This window comes from Micropterus salmoides, unplaced genomic scaffold (genome assembly GCF_014851395.1).
Source record: "Micropterus salmoides isolate LMB-PRFRI ecotype aquatic unplaced genomic scaffold, ASM1485139v1 Ms_hic_scaffold_13, whole genome shotgun sequence".
Classification (NCBI taxonomy): Eukaryota; Metazoa; Chordata; class Actinopteri; order Centrarchiformes; family Centrarchidae; genus Micropterus; species Micropterus salmoides.
Window position 1 is genome coordinate 21,368,088 of NW_024040374.1, and position 19,799 is coordinate 21,387,886.

Here is a 19,799-nt window from a genome sequence, read left to right on the forward strand (position 1 = left end):
TGTCAGAATGCACTTTGGCACACAGACACTCAACGTCTGCTTCACCAAAGCTATTTCCAGCTATACCATGGGAACAGTCATGGGTGATGAAATGATGTAAGGCAGTGTGTACGTATGTGTGCATGCATGTGTGTCTATAAGGTTTGGGTGTGTGGGTAGTAATCACACATTTTGTGTTACCATGGCGTTGAAACTTGGTGGTCTAATGAAATTGTAGTGGTTTGCAGTTACAGAACAAACAATTGACTTGCAAAGAACATGTGCACCACTTTTCATCAAGATATGGTCTGCTTTCAGATCAGTTGATATGCTGCAAACAATCATTTACAGAAGGTAGTCCTCACTTGCTAGGAAACATATATTGCAATAATTCATTCACATCCTCCAACTCTGAGACTTTTATTTTAAAGTTGTATGTAATATCATTTGAAACTTGTGTGCCCCAAGTTTAGCTGCCATGCCATTCATCACTTGAATTTGCAAGCTAGACACATAAATCAATTACAAGTTTCAAAATTTTGTGAGTATGTTTCGACCCAGTAGCATTAGTGGTGACTGGTCAGCTGCCATGTTAGCTTGCTGTTGATCTTGAGGTTGCCAAAGAGTTAATGAGATGTTGTAAACAAACTGTAGTACAAGTGTGGTGCAAGTATGGTATCCATTTCTGGATACAGAGGACAAATTACAATGTCCATTTGCTTTAAAGCTAGAGAATGTAGGACCCTGCATTATACCATCAAATGAGTGCATATCTATGTTCCCAAGGGCCCTATTTAAATAGCTCAAATTACGATGGGGATTGGGGGGGATCTGACCCCCTTAATTAAGACTTGGACACCCCCCAAAAAGGCAAAAACAACAGTTCAGTAAGGTCTTTCTTAACCGTAATTGTAAATATTACAATATATAATATTCATACCTCAAGAATTTTGAAATAGCCTACAATTTCAGACACCCCTAAAATGGACCATACCGTTCCCCAACCTTCACGTTAATTGATGTGTCTTGTTTACCTGCAGCCCTCCCAGTGGCTCATTAAAGTCTTGTGCATTACACGCTAATGGAGACACTACAGGTTAATGTAAGCTTGTTAAATACACTTAATTTTCCTACCTTCAGAGTTTTGTAATTGGATATTATTTAACTTAAATTGAGCCATCTGGTGATAGCTAGCTGACAGTCCACCCTATCATTTCCAATGTTGGCTTGGCATTTCATTATCGCTATCATAAGTTATCTAATTGTCAGCTAACGCTGGTGCTTAGGCATGAGCAGTGAAATTGAAGATTCGGTATTGTAGAGATACACTTTATATCAATAGAGTTTGTCTTTCGTCTTTTTATAATAAGCACGCCATTTGTTTTCACATGGCGTTAAGAGTGTTAAGTTACCAAACAGTAACCAATGTTGAAATCCAGGTGTGTTATTTCAAACGTAACTACTACATTATTGAATGCAGTTTACATTTCATTCACAGTCAACATGAGCAAGAGGAAAAAAAATTTGCAACACTTTTTGGTGCTAAAAAAAAAGAGTAAGTTTAAAATTAAAACTTGAAATGATAAGAATTAGGAAGTAAAGATGATAATGCAGCCTGTATGATAGTGTCTTTGATTCTGGTTCAGCATTTTGTTTGTCTGTGTTTTAGCGTACACTGTGTGCACAATTATTGGGCAAGTATTTTGATTGAATGATTATTTCTATGCACAATTATAAACTCCAAACCATATAACAATGCTCGTTGGAGTTAATCATTTTCAGGTGATATGTATGTATTTGTGTAATGTGGGAGGGTGTGGCGAAAGTGAATCACACCTTATATCAAGGTGTGCATGATTTTTATGCAGCCTGTTTACGTCAGGTAAAATAGGTATAAAAGAGGTTTAATTGACACTGAAAAGTCAAAAATTGTAAAATGCAAAACTCTTGAAATAGCTAAACTTTTGTGGCATGACCACCAGACAATCAAATGTTTTGTTGCGAATAGTCACAGCCCCCTTGGCTGGATCACTAATGGACACAAGGCACCACTTCAAGTCAGGCGCCAGCAAGGTGGAGGATGGGTACTGGTATGCTATCACTAGGGATTAGATAGTTGGACTTTTTCAGGTTGAAGATGGACTGTAACTCATCTCCCAAACCTACTGCCAGTTTCTGGAAGATGCTTTCTTCAAGCAGTGGTACAGGAAGAAGTCCTCAGCATTCAAGAAGGCCACGATCTTTATGCAGGACAATGATCCATCACATGCCTCCATCCAAGTACTCCACTGCTTGGTGAGCAAGCAAGGACCTCAAAATTGCCTGAATAATGATCTGGCCCCCATCCTCACCTGACTTGAATCCTATTGAGAACTTACAGGATTTTCTCAAAAGTGAGATTAACAGTCAGGAAAGACAATAGACCTCTTTGAACAGCATTTGGGAGGCTGTGGTTGCTAATTTAGAGAAAGTTGAACAGATCAAGAAACTGACAGACTCCATGGATGGAAGGCTCATGTCAGTTATTGAAGGGCAGCTACACTATATTGCCAAAGTTTTTGATACACCTGCCTTTACATGCACATGAAGGTTAATGACATCCCATTCTTAATCCGTTGGGTTTAATATGGAGTTGGTCCACGCTTTGCAGCTATACCAGCTTCAACTCTTCTGGGAAGGGTTTCCACAAGGTTTAGGAGTGTGTTCATGGGAATTTTTGACCATTCTTCTAGAAGCACATTTGTGAGGTCAGGCACAGATGTTGGACGAGAAGGCCTGGCTCGCAGTCTCCACTCTAATTCATCCCAAAGGTGTTCAGTTGGGTTGGGTTCAGGACTCTGTGCAGGCCAGTCAAATTCCTCCACACCAAACTCTCTCATCCATGTCTTTATGGACCTTGCTTTGTGCACTGGTGCAAAATCATGTTGGTACAGGAAGGGGCCATCCCCAAACTGTTTCCACAAAGTTGGGAGCATCAAAATATCTTGGTATGCTGAAGGTAGGGCTGGGGGATATGGCCAAAAATGTTATCATGATAAAAAGTTTCATATCTTTCGATATCGATAATTATCATGATAAGTATCAAATCTTTATTTCTTTCGAATTTAAAGGCAGATTATTGCTCCTGAGTGAAAGTTGTAGAAACCTGATGGTTAATTATGGTCAGCACTTGAGGCCGAACAGTGGATCACTTCACAAATCTGAGGTAGAACATTTAAAACAATAATGATAAAATCTTTGTCAACAAATATGCATGAGTAAATTTAAGTAAAGCTTTAAGTAAAGTCCTTTTTCCTCAACAAAATAAACATCTTAATAAAAAAATTCTAATTTGTGAAAGTCCTACTTCGTGTATGATTCAAGTGAATAAAGTAAAACACTCAATATTTATTGAACATTTTTTATATTATCATTGAAAAAAATTATATTGTTAATTATTGTTATTGTTTTATTGTCCAGCCCTAGCTGAAGCATTGACAGTTCCTTTCACGGGAACTAAGGGGCCAAGCCCAACCCCTGAAAACAACCCCACACCAAAATCCCCCCTCCACCAAACTTTACACTTGACACAATGCAGTTAGCCACGTACCGTTCTCCTGGCAACCGCCAAACCAAGACTCGTCCATCGGATGGCCAAACAGAGAAACGTGATTTGTCACTCCAGAGAGCACGTCTCCACTGCTCTAGTGTCAGTTGCGGCGTGCTTTACACCACTGCATCCAACGCTCTGCATTGCACTTGGTGATGTAAGGCTTGGATGCAGCTGCTCGGCCATGGAAACCCATTCCATGAAGCTCTATATGTGCTGTTCTTGAGCTAATCTGAAGGCCACACGATGTTTAGAGGTCTGTAGCTACTGACTCTGCAGAAAGTTGGCGACATATGTGCACTGTGCGCCTCAGCATGTGCTGACCCCGCACTGTGATTTTATGTGGCCTACCACTTCGTGGCTGAGTTTCTGTTGTTCCCAATCACTTTCACTTTGTCATAAGACCACAAACAGTTGACTGTGGAATATTTAGCAATAAGGAAATTTCACGGATGGACTTATTGCACAGGTGGCAACCTATCACGGTACCACTGAGCTCCTGAGAGCGACCCATTTTTTCACAAATGTTTGTAGAAGCAATCTGCATGCCTTTTATACACGTGGCCACAGAAGTGTTTGGATCACCTGAAGTCAAAGATTCGGAGGGGTGTCCTAAACCTTTTGCCAATATAGTGTATATTGCATGGTCACTAAATATTTTGAAAGGCCTTTTTTTTTTAAAGTTAATTGCCATTTTGTTTATTTATTCTAAAAAAAAAAAAGGAAAATAATGGGTAATATGATAGACATCATTATTGTTATTTTTGTTGCCTAATAATTCTGCACACTAATGAATTCTCCTGAGCAAGACAAAACTCACTTTTTCTTAGATAAACATTCAGGTTTGTGATTCAATTATATTTTGGATTGGAATGAATCCTGCGGAACATAATTTGCCTAATAATTGTGTATGCAGTGTAAATAAATGCAGTTTTGCTTCAGACTGCTTGGACTACTGATTACAGAAGTTGTTATGTGGTATGATGCACCTATGAACTGGTGTAATGAATGTGATTCATCATCTAGGGCTACAGACTGCAGACATTACGTTAAACAAGCAAGGATATTTTAATCATTGTAAGACTTTAGATTACTGAAACATATGCCTGCTCTGTACTGGGATCCCTTTACCACTTGGAGAAAAAGTCCCCCCCCGCCGGCCAGCTCAAGATTCTCTTAAAGATACTGCAAGGAACTTTCATTTAGTAGTGTTTCCACAGCTTTCTGTCTTGATCTGGCTAGCATATGCATTTGTTTTGGAAGCAAGTGAAAGAAGGACATCACTTATTTTTACTATATATATATATGTACACATATATATATATATACACACGCACACACACACTTTTTTTTACAGCTGTTTGCAGGATGCATAGCTATAAGGTAATGAATATATTTGTGGCTACTTAAGATAGATAACAATGATGGTGAAACAAAGCAAAGTTTTAGTACCATTCAAACACCTAGGTTACATGTATTCCAACTACGTCTAAAATATGTAGTGGCTTGATAATAGTAGTTTTATTGAGAAAGCCAAAGTTATCAACATTCCCTTGAAATGTATGTATGTAAATTCATTATAATAAGCCAACAGCAAGATGCAGCTCTGTAGCAAGGCCAAGCCAGTTTGTATTACAGTAATGTCCAGCGTGGCCTATCGTTACCTCCATGGACTATACACAGCCAAATAAAACAGACATATTAGGAGGACCTAGGAGGAATACGGCCAATTCAGGTGCCGTTTTAAATCCTGCAATTGTCTCCATCCCCTTCAAAACCCATTAAACTGAGTATATGCTTTAATATGAATAGTGCATAGGAAATAGGCGATGGAACAAAAAGCGAAACTAGTATTAGCGCTATATAGATTTTTTTGTGGATATGATTGTTTTTAACAGGAACAACACTGGACCAATGCCATGTCTTCTCATTATAATTCTGTTTAATAAGGAACATTAGGCTAAGGGCGACATTGCACTGGACATTGTAGTGTGGTGTATAACATATGTGCATTTGACGCATAAAAGTTTAACATAGCACTGTAGCAGCTGGATAGAGGATTAGTGACCATTAAGGGGAGAGCAGAGGTCAGTGGTTACATGGAGGCTCAGACCCTTATCTGGTGTCCAACAAGATGTTTACACTAGAACTTTGCTCTTATATGGATTGGAGCCTTAGCTTGCAGACTCAGACCTTTATATGGTATTTAGCAGATACCTAAACATGTCCTATATAAGCTGTGTTTGATGTACAGAGAGACAGAGTGGCCATCGGGCTGGGTCACTCTCCAAGCTGCTGCAGAGCTTGTAATGGATGCTGAACTTCTTGATGTAATAAACTTTTATGATCGAGAACAGTGTCAAGCGGATTTCTTCTCAACACATCATCGCAGCATTATTGTTCAATAATTATACGCGGGTCACTGTTAAAAATACTTCATTCAAACTCGACAGAAACAAAATAAAACTCACCAAAACCGCCTTTATTAGTATTTTTGTTGTTCCAACAATCACCAACTCTGGTTTGGTTGAAATAAATCCAGTGGCTGGGATGACAACACAGGCAGAGCAGATGTGGCACATTACTGCACTATATCTACATAGAAAACAGTTGTTTGGTGCTATATCAGTGTTCAGAATCGAAAATAAACTTTGAGATAATAGTGTTTTACCATCTTGGTGATTTTATTATTACATAAAACACCAAAATAAGACAAAGTGGGACAAACTCACACATGTAGGGTTTAATTTGCATATGAAAACAGGTTAAGATAACATTCAAGCATGTTTGCAGTGGGAGACAAAGGAGGGCAGGGATAAGGAAAACTCATTTTACTTTATAGTGACATGTTGTATTTATTATCATTTGTTGCTTAAAGAACCACACAAAGCAGGACTGAAATAACTATTGAGACATAAGCAGCAGAAAGTAACATATAAATTGCAATCTTTATTGTAAAAAAATGTAATTAATAAGCATAATACACAGTGCATAGAGATTAGTGACAGCACATATATGAGTTGAAAAAGATAATTCATCAATCAGCTGTGGAAAACTAATCAGACAAAAAAAGATTACAATCAATAATGTGTTTAAATGTATTCAGGAACACATAGTTTAAACAGTACAACCGCTTTTGAATGCTGAGTGCCTAGGCCTCCTGTAAAAGAGGATATGATAGTCTAGTTTGATGAGAGACCAGACTGTGGAGGAGAAATGTAGGCCTACTGTATAACCCCATCTATTGTGCAGGTTGCAGGAAACAGAAAAGATGATACAGCTGGCCAAGTTTGTGTCTTTGGTACTTCCGGGTGTGCCTGATCACTGGTGCGAAGAACGCCGCGAGGTGCTCTCGTCCTTGTAGCTGCACTAGCGACTCTTACTGGCCTGTTGGGGCGCAATGAGAGTGAAACTCATAAACTGACCCCGTGCGGCCACCTCCTGGTGAAGCTCTTTGCTGACAGGCAAAACCATATGGGTGAAACAGAGATGGCGACATTTTAATGGCAGTAGTAACTTTGCCCTTGAAGACACAAAAATTCATAGGCAGTGGAGGCTTCCAAACTGGGGAAAAAGCACACAAAGGCATTTTTCAAATGTTCAGTGCAAGACCAACATGACCAGGGTGGCCACTTTGTCTCATATCTCTGTCTGACATTATTACATTTCTTTGTTCTGTTTGTACACATTAGATGATTTTTTTGTGAGCTAGCTTAGGTAACTTGCTCCAGATGTTGGCGCTGTGAAGTACTTGATGCTAATTCATTGTAATTTTTCAGTAAAAGCTGTATGAGAAAGAGGGTTAAGGGGGAAAGGACAAATACTGAATGCAATATCTTAATAATTTCAGGAAATGAAACCTGTAATTTGAGGTCACCTGCATTCGACATATCTGCTAGCCATCTGGTGTTACCTTTCCAGACTAACATCCACAACCCGTAACTAAAGTTTCTAATGCTAATATAAAGTAGATAACGTAACAAAGAATTTAATAATTTAAGGGGACAATTTAGTATTCCCATGGAACAAATAATTAATTTATGGACCCAAATAACCACTTTGTGTGCACAGTTTAAAAATATTAAGAATGGGAATAAATGGGAATAAATGGGAATTATTTACTGTCTTCTCATTTTTAAGCAAATGTGCCATAAAAATGAAATTGTTTTTCATGTTGGCCCTTCCTACAACTTAGCATGGATTTGCCGATAGGCACTTCTACCTCCTATTAACAGCTGCACTAGTCATGTTTAATTGTTAAAACCACAGTAAGCTATTGCATTCCAGGCCATAAACAAAAATAGTGTTATATTGCAAAAACACTTACTCACTAGTCAGCTGCTGTCTTGTTTCTGTGTTGGCACTGACTTTGTTTTTGAGCCAGCTGGACTGGCTGTTTGCCTGGCCAGCAGCAATGTTGCCATCAGCGCTGTCAGGCAAAGAGCCAGCAACCTGCTGTAGCCTGGGGTGCTGCTGGCTCATAAATAGACTGGAAGAGATGAAAGAAACAGCAGATGCCAACTGGAAGAAGAGATTAGTTCGTTATCATTTCTATAACCTAATGCAATAGTTTTCGGTCTCTTGACCAAAGACTGCTATTTTTTTGAGTACTGTAGCCAGCAAGCCTTCAGTAAAAAAAAAAAAGAAGAATTATCCTAAGACCTTGTTCACAATTCTTAAGTTTAATTGTTCTAATGTTTTTATTTGAAATATATTAAACAAAATGTCATCCCCAAGCTTATTGAAATTTTGAAAGATTCAAACACATTGTGGCCACAGTATGAAGGAAGGTGACTACTTCTGCCCACACAGGAAAACCAAAGAAATACATCACCATTCTTCACTGTTTCCATTATGAGGGAGGTTGTAGCCAGCAGTGTAAGTAATGTCAGTCTGGGGTGAAACCCATATGTTTTCTTATTTTTGTAGTTTATTTTCTTTTATTTCATTTTTTAATGTGGATTGACATGTCTTTTCAATTGCATTCACTGTATGGAAAAAGAAGGAAAACACTTAATTGTACAATTAAGTTGGTAGGCAACTAGCAAGAGACAGCTAGACTTTGAAAGTATCCCACTGAAAAAATCCCACCCTTTCTCATAAAAGCAGTCCTTCAAAGCCATTCCCCCAAAACACATTTTGATATGAAGTGAGCGCACACGTGGAGTGCACGCAGGCGGGTAGGCCAGTCATTGATTACATTCAGCCCAAATAAAAAGTTTGGCCATGCTTACAGTCCTGCTACAGCCACAGAAACTGGATATATTTCATTTTGGTGTCAGAACATTACTCTCAGGATGTAAAAAGAATTTCATCGAATATAACAAAAGATTTTCTGAAATAAATTGCCTACCCTAGCTTTAATCTTGTCAAGACTCCAATTGCTGGTTAACAGTACATTGTACATTACATTGTACATTAGCACCAAGTAATGTTTATCCATCAACAAAACAAAGTGACAATGGACCCACATCTAGTTCTTTCACAACTCTTGTCAACATTCATACATGTAATTAAAAAAAAAAAAGGTAATGGTTTGCAGGCTTGGAGTAGCTGCATAGTTAACAGTCCTCTAGAGCAAGAATGGTGAGTTGAGATCAGTGAGTACTGAATCTTATTCATAACCCACAGTTGAACATTTATTCAACTTTGACATGTGGAACAAAGCACACACAGAGAAGAGCTGAAGTAGCTTCAGAGCTCTATTTTTGTGACACAGCAGGGAGTGTTGTGAACTTGAATGGCTTCTATTTAACCGCTTATTAACGTTTTATGGGCTGTAGTGTGAATGATCATCCCACATAGAATCGTAAGAGTGGGCTGTGACACAAATATTGGAAAGTGTGGAGCCTTTTGCACTGCAGTTGTGTTCATCTGCATAATTTGCACCATGTGTCATTAATTCACAAAAATAGAGCTCTTAAAGTTACAATTTCAGCAGGTATGTTTGATAGTGAAGAAGAAATGAAGAATTTGATTCCCAGTCAATCAATCTGACGATTATACAGAATGCCCTTCTGTATTGGACCCTCAGTCGGACATGTACTGTCTTGGTGGAGAGTAGATTCTGTCTTTTGAGGTGATTTTGCGAGGCGGAGCAGAGCAGGATAGGGACAACACCCCTGGGACCTGCTGCTCCTCCTCCTCATCTGAGGTGGCTCTTGTAGGAATGGGCTTCAGCAGGTGGGCTCCAGGACTGGCTGAATGGGTGGGCAGGAGACTTCGAGGGAGGACAAGGGGAGGGAGGAGGCCAGAGCCAGTATTACCTGATGTGTTCAAATATGAATAGCCTCTCATGGTATGGAGGGCATATGCAGGAACAAAAACAGGGTGAGATGGTTGGTGGCTTGGCATAGCAGAAGAGTCTCTACCACCCCAGTAGTAGTCCCTCTGCAGGGGCTGGTGGTGTATGCTGGTGACAGGCTGGGTGCTGCTGTGGACGTGGTGTTGCAGTTGGCCACTCTGTTGAGCAGTGTAGGCTGCAGGGTGGACCAGGCCAAAGTGCAGCTTCATGGCCAGTAATTCAGCACTAAGCCTGGTATTTTCCTCTTTCAGGGCCATGAGATGACTCTCTAGGACATAGTCATTCATCCTTCTCTTCTCCCGTGACCTTTTGGCTGCCTCATTGTTCTTACGACGTTTCTCCCAGTAGAGGGCATCCTTCTTCTCTTCAGGTATGAACTCCCTTTTGCGACGGGGACCCTTGCGTACCAGTTCGTTTTCCACCTGTACAATATGGCTGTCTTGGCCTTCGTGAAGAGGTGATGACAAAGACTCCATGGTAGATGAAAAATGCCTAACAACCAACACAGACCTGAAATCAAGAGGGAAATTGGAGAGTTTTTAGTCTCGTGTTGTAGGTTGAGTAATACAAGTACTTCCTTCTTGTATAACGATAACCTATCTGATTTGTGTTTTACCTCGTCTTATCTTGGTTTGTCTCCACTGAAAGCAACGTAGTATTTCTGAATGCAGAGATGATTTGAGTCTGAGAGACTAGACTAGAAGTCCACAGCTGTCAGCTATGGGGGGAAAAATTATGAAAAGTCAACAACAAGTAATTTTCAAGTTTATTCCTTATAAGAACAGCAAACACTGGTGTTGAATGTTGTTGAAAAAACGTAATTGGATTATGCTGAGATGAGAAATACCGTCATGGATCTTAGATTATGGGAATATTCAATATTTGCCTTGATTTGTGAATTAAATTCATGTATTTTTAATGTTAGCTATGTAAAGCCCTGTGGCTTCCCAGTCGAGCACAAAACCAGTGACTGATAGGTAAAGCTGCTCATACTGTGTGTGCTTTTTCTTTGTCTGAAAAGCTGCAGAGGCCACTAGAGTTGCTTCCAACTTAGTCTAGCACCTCCAGCACTCAAACCCTCCTACCTAACCTCACTTCACCTCTAACCTGACTAGACCACATGAGAAAATGTGATGGGAAACAGTAAGTAGACAAAGAAGAATGTGCACTAATGTGTTTGATAATCAAGATATTTTATACAGTTATTTACAACAATAAGTTCATGCAGCAGTGAACATACCCAGTTCCATATTTCAAACAGTAGCTACTGTATTGTTCTCAACTGTGAGTTGTTGAGAGCTCACTTTGGAGGCAGATAAGTCTAGTTGACAACATGAACTAAACCTAAACATCACTTTTAGCTATGCAGAAACCTCTATGTCACTGCTTTTGCAAAGAAGATCAAAATGATTGTGAAATTGAATGGAAACTTTCTGGATATTGCAGAATTTAATTGAGTATGTCATATAGAAATTATATACTTTATATGTAGCGCCTTCTTAAGTTGAGTTTGAATTGACAACACTTTCACACTATCTCCTCCCTCTTTCTCTTTGGTGGACTTGTCCACCTAGTTACCACTTCCCCTTCTCCATCTCTTTCAACTACTTGCCTCACTTCATTCATCTACATTGTGGGGAAGAAAAGGCAGTCAGTAAGTGTTTGTCCATTTCGTAGCACAAGTCAGAGGGTAAACTCAATATTTTGAATAACCGGTCTGAGAGGAATGCTGGCAGCTTTTAATATAGTCTCTTTCATTCGCGTGGGTTTGTGGGTGGTTTCATGGGAAGCTGTGCAAAAAGGATGAACATTGTGTTGAAACCACAGCCCGTCTGTATGCAATCATACTCTCACAGACTCACACACACACTGAGCTTACACACGCGCCTTTAACTCATTGAAAACAAGCAAACAACACTATAGCTGGTAAGTTCATTTCCATTCAGATGCCATGCAGTACTTCATGCTAGCTTACATGTGACACCTTGTAAATGAGCTGCAAAATCACTCAGGATTTTGCATGAGTAACATAAGTACTTTCTTAAACACAAACCAAAACTTCAGTCTGTCTGGTTTTTCTTAACGTTATCCACTCTTAGAGCAACGTCTGAGCATATTCAAACCATGTAGTTGTATTTTGACGTGCCAGACTGAACTGAGCCAGAAACATCAAAACAAAGGTTTCAAAGAAGCCATGCACCCTGTGTGCGTGGTGGTGAGAACACACATCAGGTTAAAAATATTTAAGCCTGTGCCCAGTGAGAAGTAGACCCGAATGTGTTTGTCTGTTTGTGTGAGAACGCTCACACCTGCATACTTCTGTGTGTGACAAAAAGACCAAGCGTTGTATGGTCTGTGCAAGCAAACCCAAAAAAGCAACAGCAGGAAGAGAGAAAACAATAATCATACAGGGAGACACACAGAGAGAGAAAACAAAAAAGAGGGTTCCTGAGTGAAATCTCTCTTGAGGCCATGTCCGCTCACTACTCTGCTGCACATTTGCACCTGTTTCTTATTGACTAATTATAGCCAGCCTGCTTTTTAGTAAGGAACTCTCAAACTTCTTCTTTTTGTGTCTATCCGTTTTCTCATACTCAGCCATCTGCTGCTGTGTTGCTGTGCGCCCTACCAGCAATTGTTAAAATAACTACCCATAGGAGGAAAACTTGGTCAGTCTGTATTTTGTGGCTTTTCACCTCAATGTAGTGTGCTCGTGTCTCTTGTAAACTGCCATTGTGGAAATAAGAGTGAATGAATTTTCTCTTGGGGGAATAAAGAATTTGCCACAGTTCTTGGCTTGAGTTGTCTGTTAACGTATATATTCCTAAAAACATGAAACACCAGAAAAATTCACCTTTTCAAACTGCTGACGATACATGGAAATAAACGGCACTCAAAGTATTTACAGAATCATAAAAAAACGGAAACAAAAACATTAAATATTGCTACTAAGCCATCAATGTTATTGCGTAATAAAAAATGGCTGGATGGACATTATCTTTTATTCAAGTCTTCTAAATTCTGTGTTTTACCATCATAGAATATATATCACATATAAGATTTCTCCTTAGACCCAATTATTTGTGTAGTTACATACTATACGAGGGTGATTTATGCTTTTTTTGGAAACCTCTGGATTTGCACTTAAGACCATTCAGATTAGATGAAAGCTCAACCAGGACCAAATAATGCAAAAACAAATTCCCTTTTTATAATTCCTACTGTGTGACCAAAAGAATAGAAACCCCTGTGCGATGCAGTACAGTGCAATACCTAAATGTTTTGAGCTCTTAGTATTGGATTGATATATTGAAAGGTATTCTTCAAATTTCTTCCACCTCACATACATGTAGGATGGAAATTGCTGAAACACCTTACAGCACACTGCAAAGTGAAACAAGACCACAAGATACAGCCTCAAAAATGACTGTGTGTTTGAATCATCACATCTCTGACACCATGTCAACAAAGACAGATAATTATCAGTTTTATAAAAGATTTATTGCGGTACTAGATAACATTGCAACGCAGTGACAATTTCTACTTTTCTGGTAGGTAGCTAGGTTTATTGTCACAATATAACAAGTTATAGAGTGAAATTGAGTTTAGTAACTCCCTTCTGCTACATAGCAGACAATATACATTAATACAGAATCAATTATGAAAAATGGTAAACAGAAATAAACTATTTCTAAACTATTTCTAAACTATAAACTTATAAACTAACTTTTGGTCACTAAGTGTAAAAAATAATATATTAATAATACTGTTTACATGACCCAAACTCTGTGTGTTTAGATTAAGAAGCATTAAAATTGCACAACACAACATTGTTCATCCAAAGTGATTTATGTCTTTACAACTGCAGTAAACGTCCCTTTACCAGATAAAAAAATAACACTTCAAACTGAGTAAATGTTTGAATATTTTGAATACATATATATTTGAAAAGTTGACTTACTTAACCCCCGCTTTGGCCAATTTATAAATTACATTATAAATTATTTATATTTTACAGCAAGGACTTTTACAATAGAAACAATGTACAAATCTGTCCTCCTAAATTATATCGCAGATATTTACATGTTAGTAACACTTCCTCTTCCTCAAACAATTCTTTACAGATAAGAGAGTAACCTATTCACATAATATATTCTGAATGAATTGATTTTGTTTTGATAATATACATAAAAATATGAACAACTGAAAAGGCCAGTCACTTATTCCTGTATTTTGGCAGAAGATGAAAAAGAATGATACCAAAAGAAGTTTACTGAGTTAACGTCGCACAACAATGTGGTGTTGGTCTGTATTCAGCTCGAGAGAACGGTAGCATGTGCAAAAACCGTCTATCCTTTGGCCAGTAACACCTAAACCATTTCCTCTCCTGAATCCATCAGCTCCCCGAAAAACAGGGTTCAGACGAGAAAATGAGCTTGAGGCCTTACCTTGTGCAGAAAGTCCACTGCTGCAGAGGTAAGAATGAGCTAATTCCGATAAATCTCGCTCTCACACAGTACTAAAATACAACTTAGAGCAGGGAACTCTCCTTTGAGACTGAGTCACGAGATGGATGCTCATATAAGCAGAGGGGGGCTGATAATGCCTTGTTGCTTTCAGTCTACCCTCTCACCTCCCACTTTCTATGCTTTCTCTCTTTATGTCTTGTTTTCCTGTCTTTACCTTGGACTGTCCACCTCTGTTGTTGCATGAAAAGCGTCTGACTGGCCTCCTTGATCTTCATAATATTGTGGTGTTGGTGGCTTCCCCACACAGGGGTCTCGCATGACGTTGCTGTCAGTTTCAAACTGACATATTTTGTGTGTCGCATGCTATAACTGCGGAGGGATATGCATTTACCACCCCAGAGTAAAGTAATGCCAAACCGTTATTTCATTCTTCAAACAAATTAATGCCATTTGTTTTGTCTTTGCAGTGTTCTTCTGTGCTGTGTAGTGTTCATTTACATGTTTCATGTTACCTTACCTGAAAAATCATAAATATAACAGCAGCAGCAGCAGTTGTAGCAGTAGTAGTACAAGAGACTAAGCCACAGCACCCATGGTACAAGGTAACACCAGAGTGATGTGTCTTTCAGATCTTTACAATAAAGCATAACTGAGAGGAGTTATCTATAGTGACTGTTTTCGGTATGAGTGTAAATAAATCTTTGGCACCTCAGATTCACAGAAAAAAAGAGAAGTGTTTGTCACTTAGGCTAATCAGCTTAGATGTCACAGTTGCGACTACATGTGTGCACATTTATTATCCTGTCGCTGATGTGCTTTTTGCAATATACTCTGTTCACTTTAGAACCCCTTGTTATACATTTTAGGAATACAAATGAATTTTATAATTGGAATTATAGCACATGCTTTTGCGTGACTGGAAATTAGACCTCGACCCCCATTTCTATCTATAGACACGTGTCACATGTAGACAAGTGAGATTTTTGCTTCCTGATGTGATGCGCTTAAGCCCTTAATGTTAAAAACAAATATGCACCAGAGTTCCGTGTGGACGCGAAAAAAATGCTTTATTGTTGTCATACAGCCAAGAAGACGGAGTCTAACCTGCACGTCCAACAAAGTAATTGTCAAGCTCAAGTATTTTGACTAGACATTTGTGTATTCTTAGACTTCTTTTTCGAACTACATACATTGTGCCTGTGGGGTGGAAGAAATTGTGTCAAAGTCCTTTTGTCGAAACCAGAAAGTATATGACATAAACATTACAACTGAACATTATCTGACAGTGAACAAAGCAGAAAATATGTGTGAACTGTATAACGCAGAGTTGATGATTTAGTGGACTAACATTTTGCGACCAGCCAACTGAGACAATTATTGTGTGTTGATATTAGTTTCTAAATTAAGATGAGCCATGAATCAGACTAAATATTCCTGAAACCCCTTATATCCTGTTGCAAAGTACACTTTATTTTATGTTTTAATCTATTGAAAGCAGTTCAAGGCATGTTCAAATACAAATGATTACTCACAAAACATGTACAATTTTTAGCTTTATTTAGAAGACTTCACCACTACTATTTAAAAAAAGATGATTTTGTCTCTAGCAGGGTCACCAGATATTAAAGCTACATTTGTTCATTCATGATTTTTTTATGGAATATTTATAAAATCTGTGTAAATGTTACACTCTTTAGTATTTTCTTGTTTGGGTATGTTCCATTGAAACAATAGACTACTGGTTTGAGTGGTGCATTCACTCGCAGCTACTCCACTCCACCAACATTGTATTTTAGCGCCCCCTGCTGGTGGCCTCCGGGACCCGTGCTGGCTGACTGCGGGACCTCGTGGGCGATGCCATCACAGAATCTTGTCAAAAGAGGATATTATAACCAGGGGGAATAAATCGCTTTTCAACAACTCTATTGTTCCGACAGCAGTAAACATAACTCTAGCATGAAGCTGAACTTTTACAAAAAGTGTCTTGAAAAGTGGAGCTTTCCTGGAAAGGCCTGCTGAGCGGCTAAACCTGATTGGCTTGTACTATCTAATCAGCCTGGACTACTGTTTTATTTCAGCTTACTGAATAGTGACAGCGCCAGTGAATATACTTTAAAGATAGATTTCCCCTGCAGTGTATGCAGAAGAATAAAAGCGTTGACACGGTTCGAGCACGGTGTTGACAGTCATGCAGCCAGCCATATGACTAGATTAGCATAAACTGCAAGAACGAACCATTAGTAGGTAGGACATTATTTTATTGTGGATCATGGCATTTCTTCTTATTGTTATTGTTTTTTTACTTTGGGGGTCAGTTTAAATAATTAAAATGTCATTTAAGAGCTGCTTTTAAACACCAGTCTTTTATTTCCATATTAACATATTTTTGCTTCCTTGATATGACATAAACTATTGCAATCTTCATTAAAGATGGAAAATTTATATTAGGCTATTTAATACCTTATTTTATTTGACAGTATAAACGGCTTAATGAACCATCGTATTGCAAACATTTTGTCAGACTATTGTATTGATATTCCTGGCTTAAACAAGAGTAAGAGTGGCGTAACTAGATGCAGTGGAGGAAAATGTCTCACAGCCTGTAGGCTAAGCCCACAAATAAACGGTTCAACGTTTATTTTTCCATTTAATCAAAGTCTGCTGGGAAATCGCGCACTGGGGATGAAGGGGAATACCGAGTCAACTAGCATTCAGTTTCGCTGGGTTTTTCACCGCAGATAAACGGCAAACAACGGCAAACATTCACAAACAATAAGTTTTACAACCAATCAAATCAACCCGGTAATTTCATTTAGGTCTCTAATAAGCTATTTCAAAAACGTGGACGGACTTTTTGTATCTCCAGCTATACAAAGCCTACTACTGTACATAATATAAATATCATTAGGGCCTAATAAAAGACTGAAATAGGCTCTGCTTAATGTTAAAGAGGTTTAGAAGATCTCTGACAGCACTAGTCCGTGCCTGCAATGTAACCGCTGTTTCTTCCTGGTATACACTTGAAACCACAGTGTGGGCTGCATTAAAACGCAACATTCTCCATGCCTTCTGTATTTCAGCTAATATAGGATATATATCCTCTGTATATAGCCTAAAGTACATTCACATTTTTCCTGTTTTTATATGACCAAATAACAAATCCAGTCGCCTATTTGCAATTAATAGGCTATGTCATCAAATTATAAAGCTTCTTTGGTAGGCATATCCATTGGCATTTTAAAACATTCACATCTGTAATTGCATTAGGCTATACAAGACATTATTGCAGCATCAAAATACACTGCAAGCTTCTATCCCACGGACCCCTGTAATAAATGCCATGACCATCAAACTGTCCTGTTAGCGACCATCCAGACTGAGGTGCATCCCAAGTTGAGACAGCACTGCCGGTGCACTGCTGAGCCGGCTCCTCAACCCCCTGTGACTGTCTGCATCCACGCCGAGAGCCTGGCCTTGTCTCTCTTGTATGTAGAGTGGCAGGCCAGGGTAGACGGCCGGGGGGGGCAGGTAAGGAGACCGCCAAGGCAGCAGGAAATTATTACATACAGCCGGGTGATTCAGATGGGGCAGCAGCCAATTTTGAGGTGGGTATGACAGGATGGAGGCATGTTGGAGTGTGTCGGGTGTGTGCAGAAATGCTCGGGTGGAGGAGGCCGGGTGGGAAGAGGCGTCGGTGGAGTTGGGGATGTCATCGCTGGAGGAGACCTGTCGATGAGCATCCACATCTGCCTCCGCTGACCTCCCTCCCTCCAGAACCGCTCGAGGAGAGAGGACACGGGGAACGGAGAGGGGGAAGAGGCCTTGCTGTGGGCCACCGTTGTGAGAGCTTTGTGGGTTATTAAAACCACCAACACCTCCAACTGGGCTAAAACACGGGATCTTGGCCTCGAATGGGTGGATCGCTGTTTCTTGATGCTTCACACCCAGGGCAGAAGCCGGGTGGCTCCTGCTGTTGCCCCAGAGTCCTGCCGGGAAGAGGGCAGGGGTGTGAGCCGCTCTAGGTGATAAGGACAGAGTAGAAGCTTCAACAGATGTGGCTTTGCTCTTTTCTGCGCTCAGGCTGCTGTGAAACTGCAGGCTGAGCACCTGAGCCCGCAGCTGCGCGTTCTCGTCATTCAGAGCCAGCAGCTGACCCTCCAGCATCAGGTCGTTCAGCCTCCTTTTCTCCCTGGACCGCTTGGCCGCCTCGTTGTTCTTCTGTCGCTTATCCCAGTAGTTGGCATCTTTCTTGTCGGCGGGGATCATCTCCCTCTTGCGGCGTGTAACGGGGCTTACGTGGCTGCTGCAGCCCCGTAAACGCAGGAAACGTCGGGACAGCAGGGAGGACCTTGACGGGTAGAGAGGTCCAGGGTCCGTGTAGCCGCTGCTCTCGACTGAAGAAGAGGGCTGGCACAGAGCAGCGGCCCCTGCACCGTCAGGGCTCCCGGAGGTGGACATTGGCACTAGACAGGGAGGGGAGAAATCTGTTTGAATCAAACAGCTTTTAATTTGAGCGAAAACTCTATCTAGGCCTATCTGATTTCGATCTCAAATGCGGAGGATGTTTGTACCTACTAGGTCTACTATCCGTATGACTGTTACTTCATCAATATGCTGAAGATCCTTAAATCTCTAATCCATGCGGTTTTGATATTAACTTAATTGTTACTTGTAATATTAAAGGAGCCTACATGATGGGGATGTTTTACTTTGTATGCAACTCCATAATTTGTTTTATTAAATTATTACTTAATTTTAGATTCAGATTTTAGCCAACATCCAAAACATATCTCATGGAATTATTAATTAAAAGATTGTAGCCTACTACAAAGCAGGTAAAAGTAGCTCCACCTCTAGCAGCTAAAACATTAAATGGTGCATAGGCCTACATGTTAATGAATTAGAAGCCTAATAATAAAGCAATAATATCCTAACTTTACCCAGGAAACAGACAATTTAGCATTTAAGCACTTTTATGTTCAACACTAAAAGTAGGTTATTTGTGCTGAGTTACATTTGAAGTGCATTTTACTTGAGTCAGCATCTGAGTGCAGGATTGTAACGAGTATATTGTGGTGGGTTACTTACAAAGGATCGAAATAAAGATTGTTATGTCCCTTAAAAGCAAAGACGACAAGCAAGAGTTTTAAGATATATTTAAAGACATGATTCAAATCAACACCAGTTAACCTTTAGTTAGTAGCCTTGGCTAAGCGAGTAGATTAATAAAATAGCATTAATGTCAAACCTGATGATTAGACAGTGTTAAACTCCTCGCACTGACCTGAATGAAAGGTTGGATGATTTGGAGAGCTTGATGTAATTCTGCAACACACACAGCAACGTACAGCGTTTGAAATAGCACTTAGATAATGCAGAATTAATTAGACTATATGTAGACTTTAAGTTTGTGGATGTTACGTGTTTGCCCGGAGAAGCCTGCGCTTACCTGTCAATC

General features: G+C 39.7%; 2 protein-coding genes across 2 annotated transcripts; both read right to left on the reverse strand.

The window, feature by feature from the left end:
• Positions 1–6,301: 6,301 nt before the first annotated feature.
• nfil3-4 (nuclear factor, interleukin 3 regulated, member 4) lies at positions 6,302–14,568 on the reverse strand. Its single transcript, XM_038716171.1, has 3 exons — positions 14,321–14,568; positions 10,489–10,590; positions 6,302–10,382 (listed from the first exon to the last, which is right to left on the reverse strand). Exon 3 carries the CDS (start codon positions 10,346–10,348, stop codon positions 9,599–9,601), a length of 750 nt encoding a protein of 249 aa, XP_038572099.1. The 5' UTR covers positions 10,349–10,382; positions 10,489–10,590; positions 14,321–14,568; the 3' UTR covers positions 6,302–9,598.
• An 828-nt stretch (positions 14,569–15,396) lies between these two features.
• si:dkey-172o19.2 lies at positions 15,397–19,752 on the reverse strand. The gene is made up of 2 exons (XM_038716172.1): positions 19,626–19,752; positions 15,397–18,804 (listed from the first exon to the last, which is right to left on the reverse strand). The coding sequence occupies exon 2, from the start codon at positions 18,797–18,799 to the stop codon at positions 17,702–17,704; it is 1,098 nt and encodes a 365-aa protein (XP_038572100.1). The 5' UTR covers positions 18,800–18,804; positions 19,626–19,752; the 3' UTR covers positions 15,397–17,701.
• Positions 19,753–19,799: the final 47 nt, after the last annotated feature.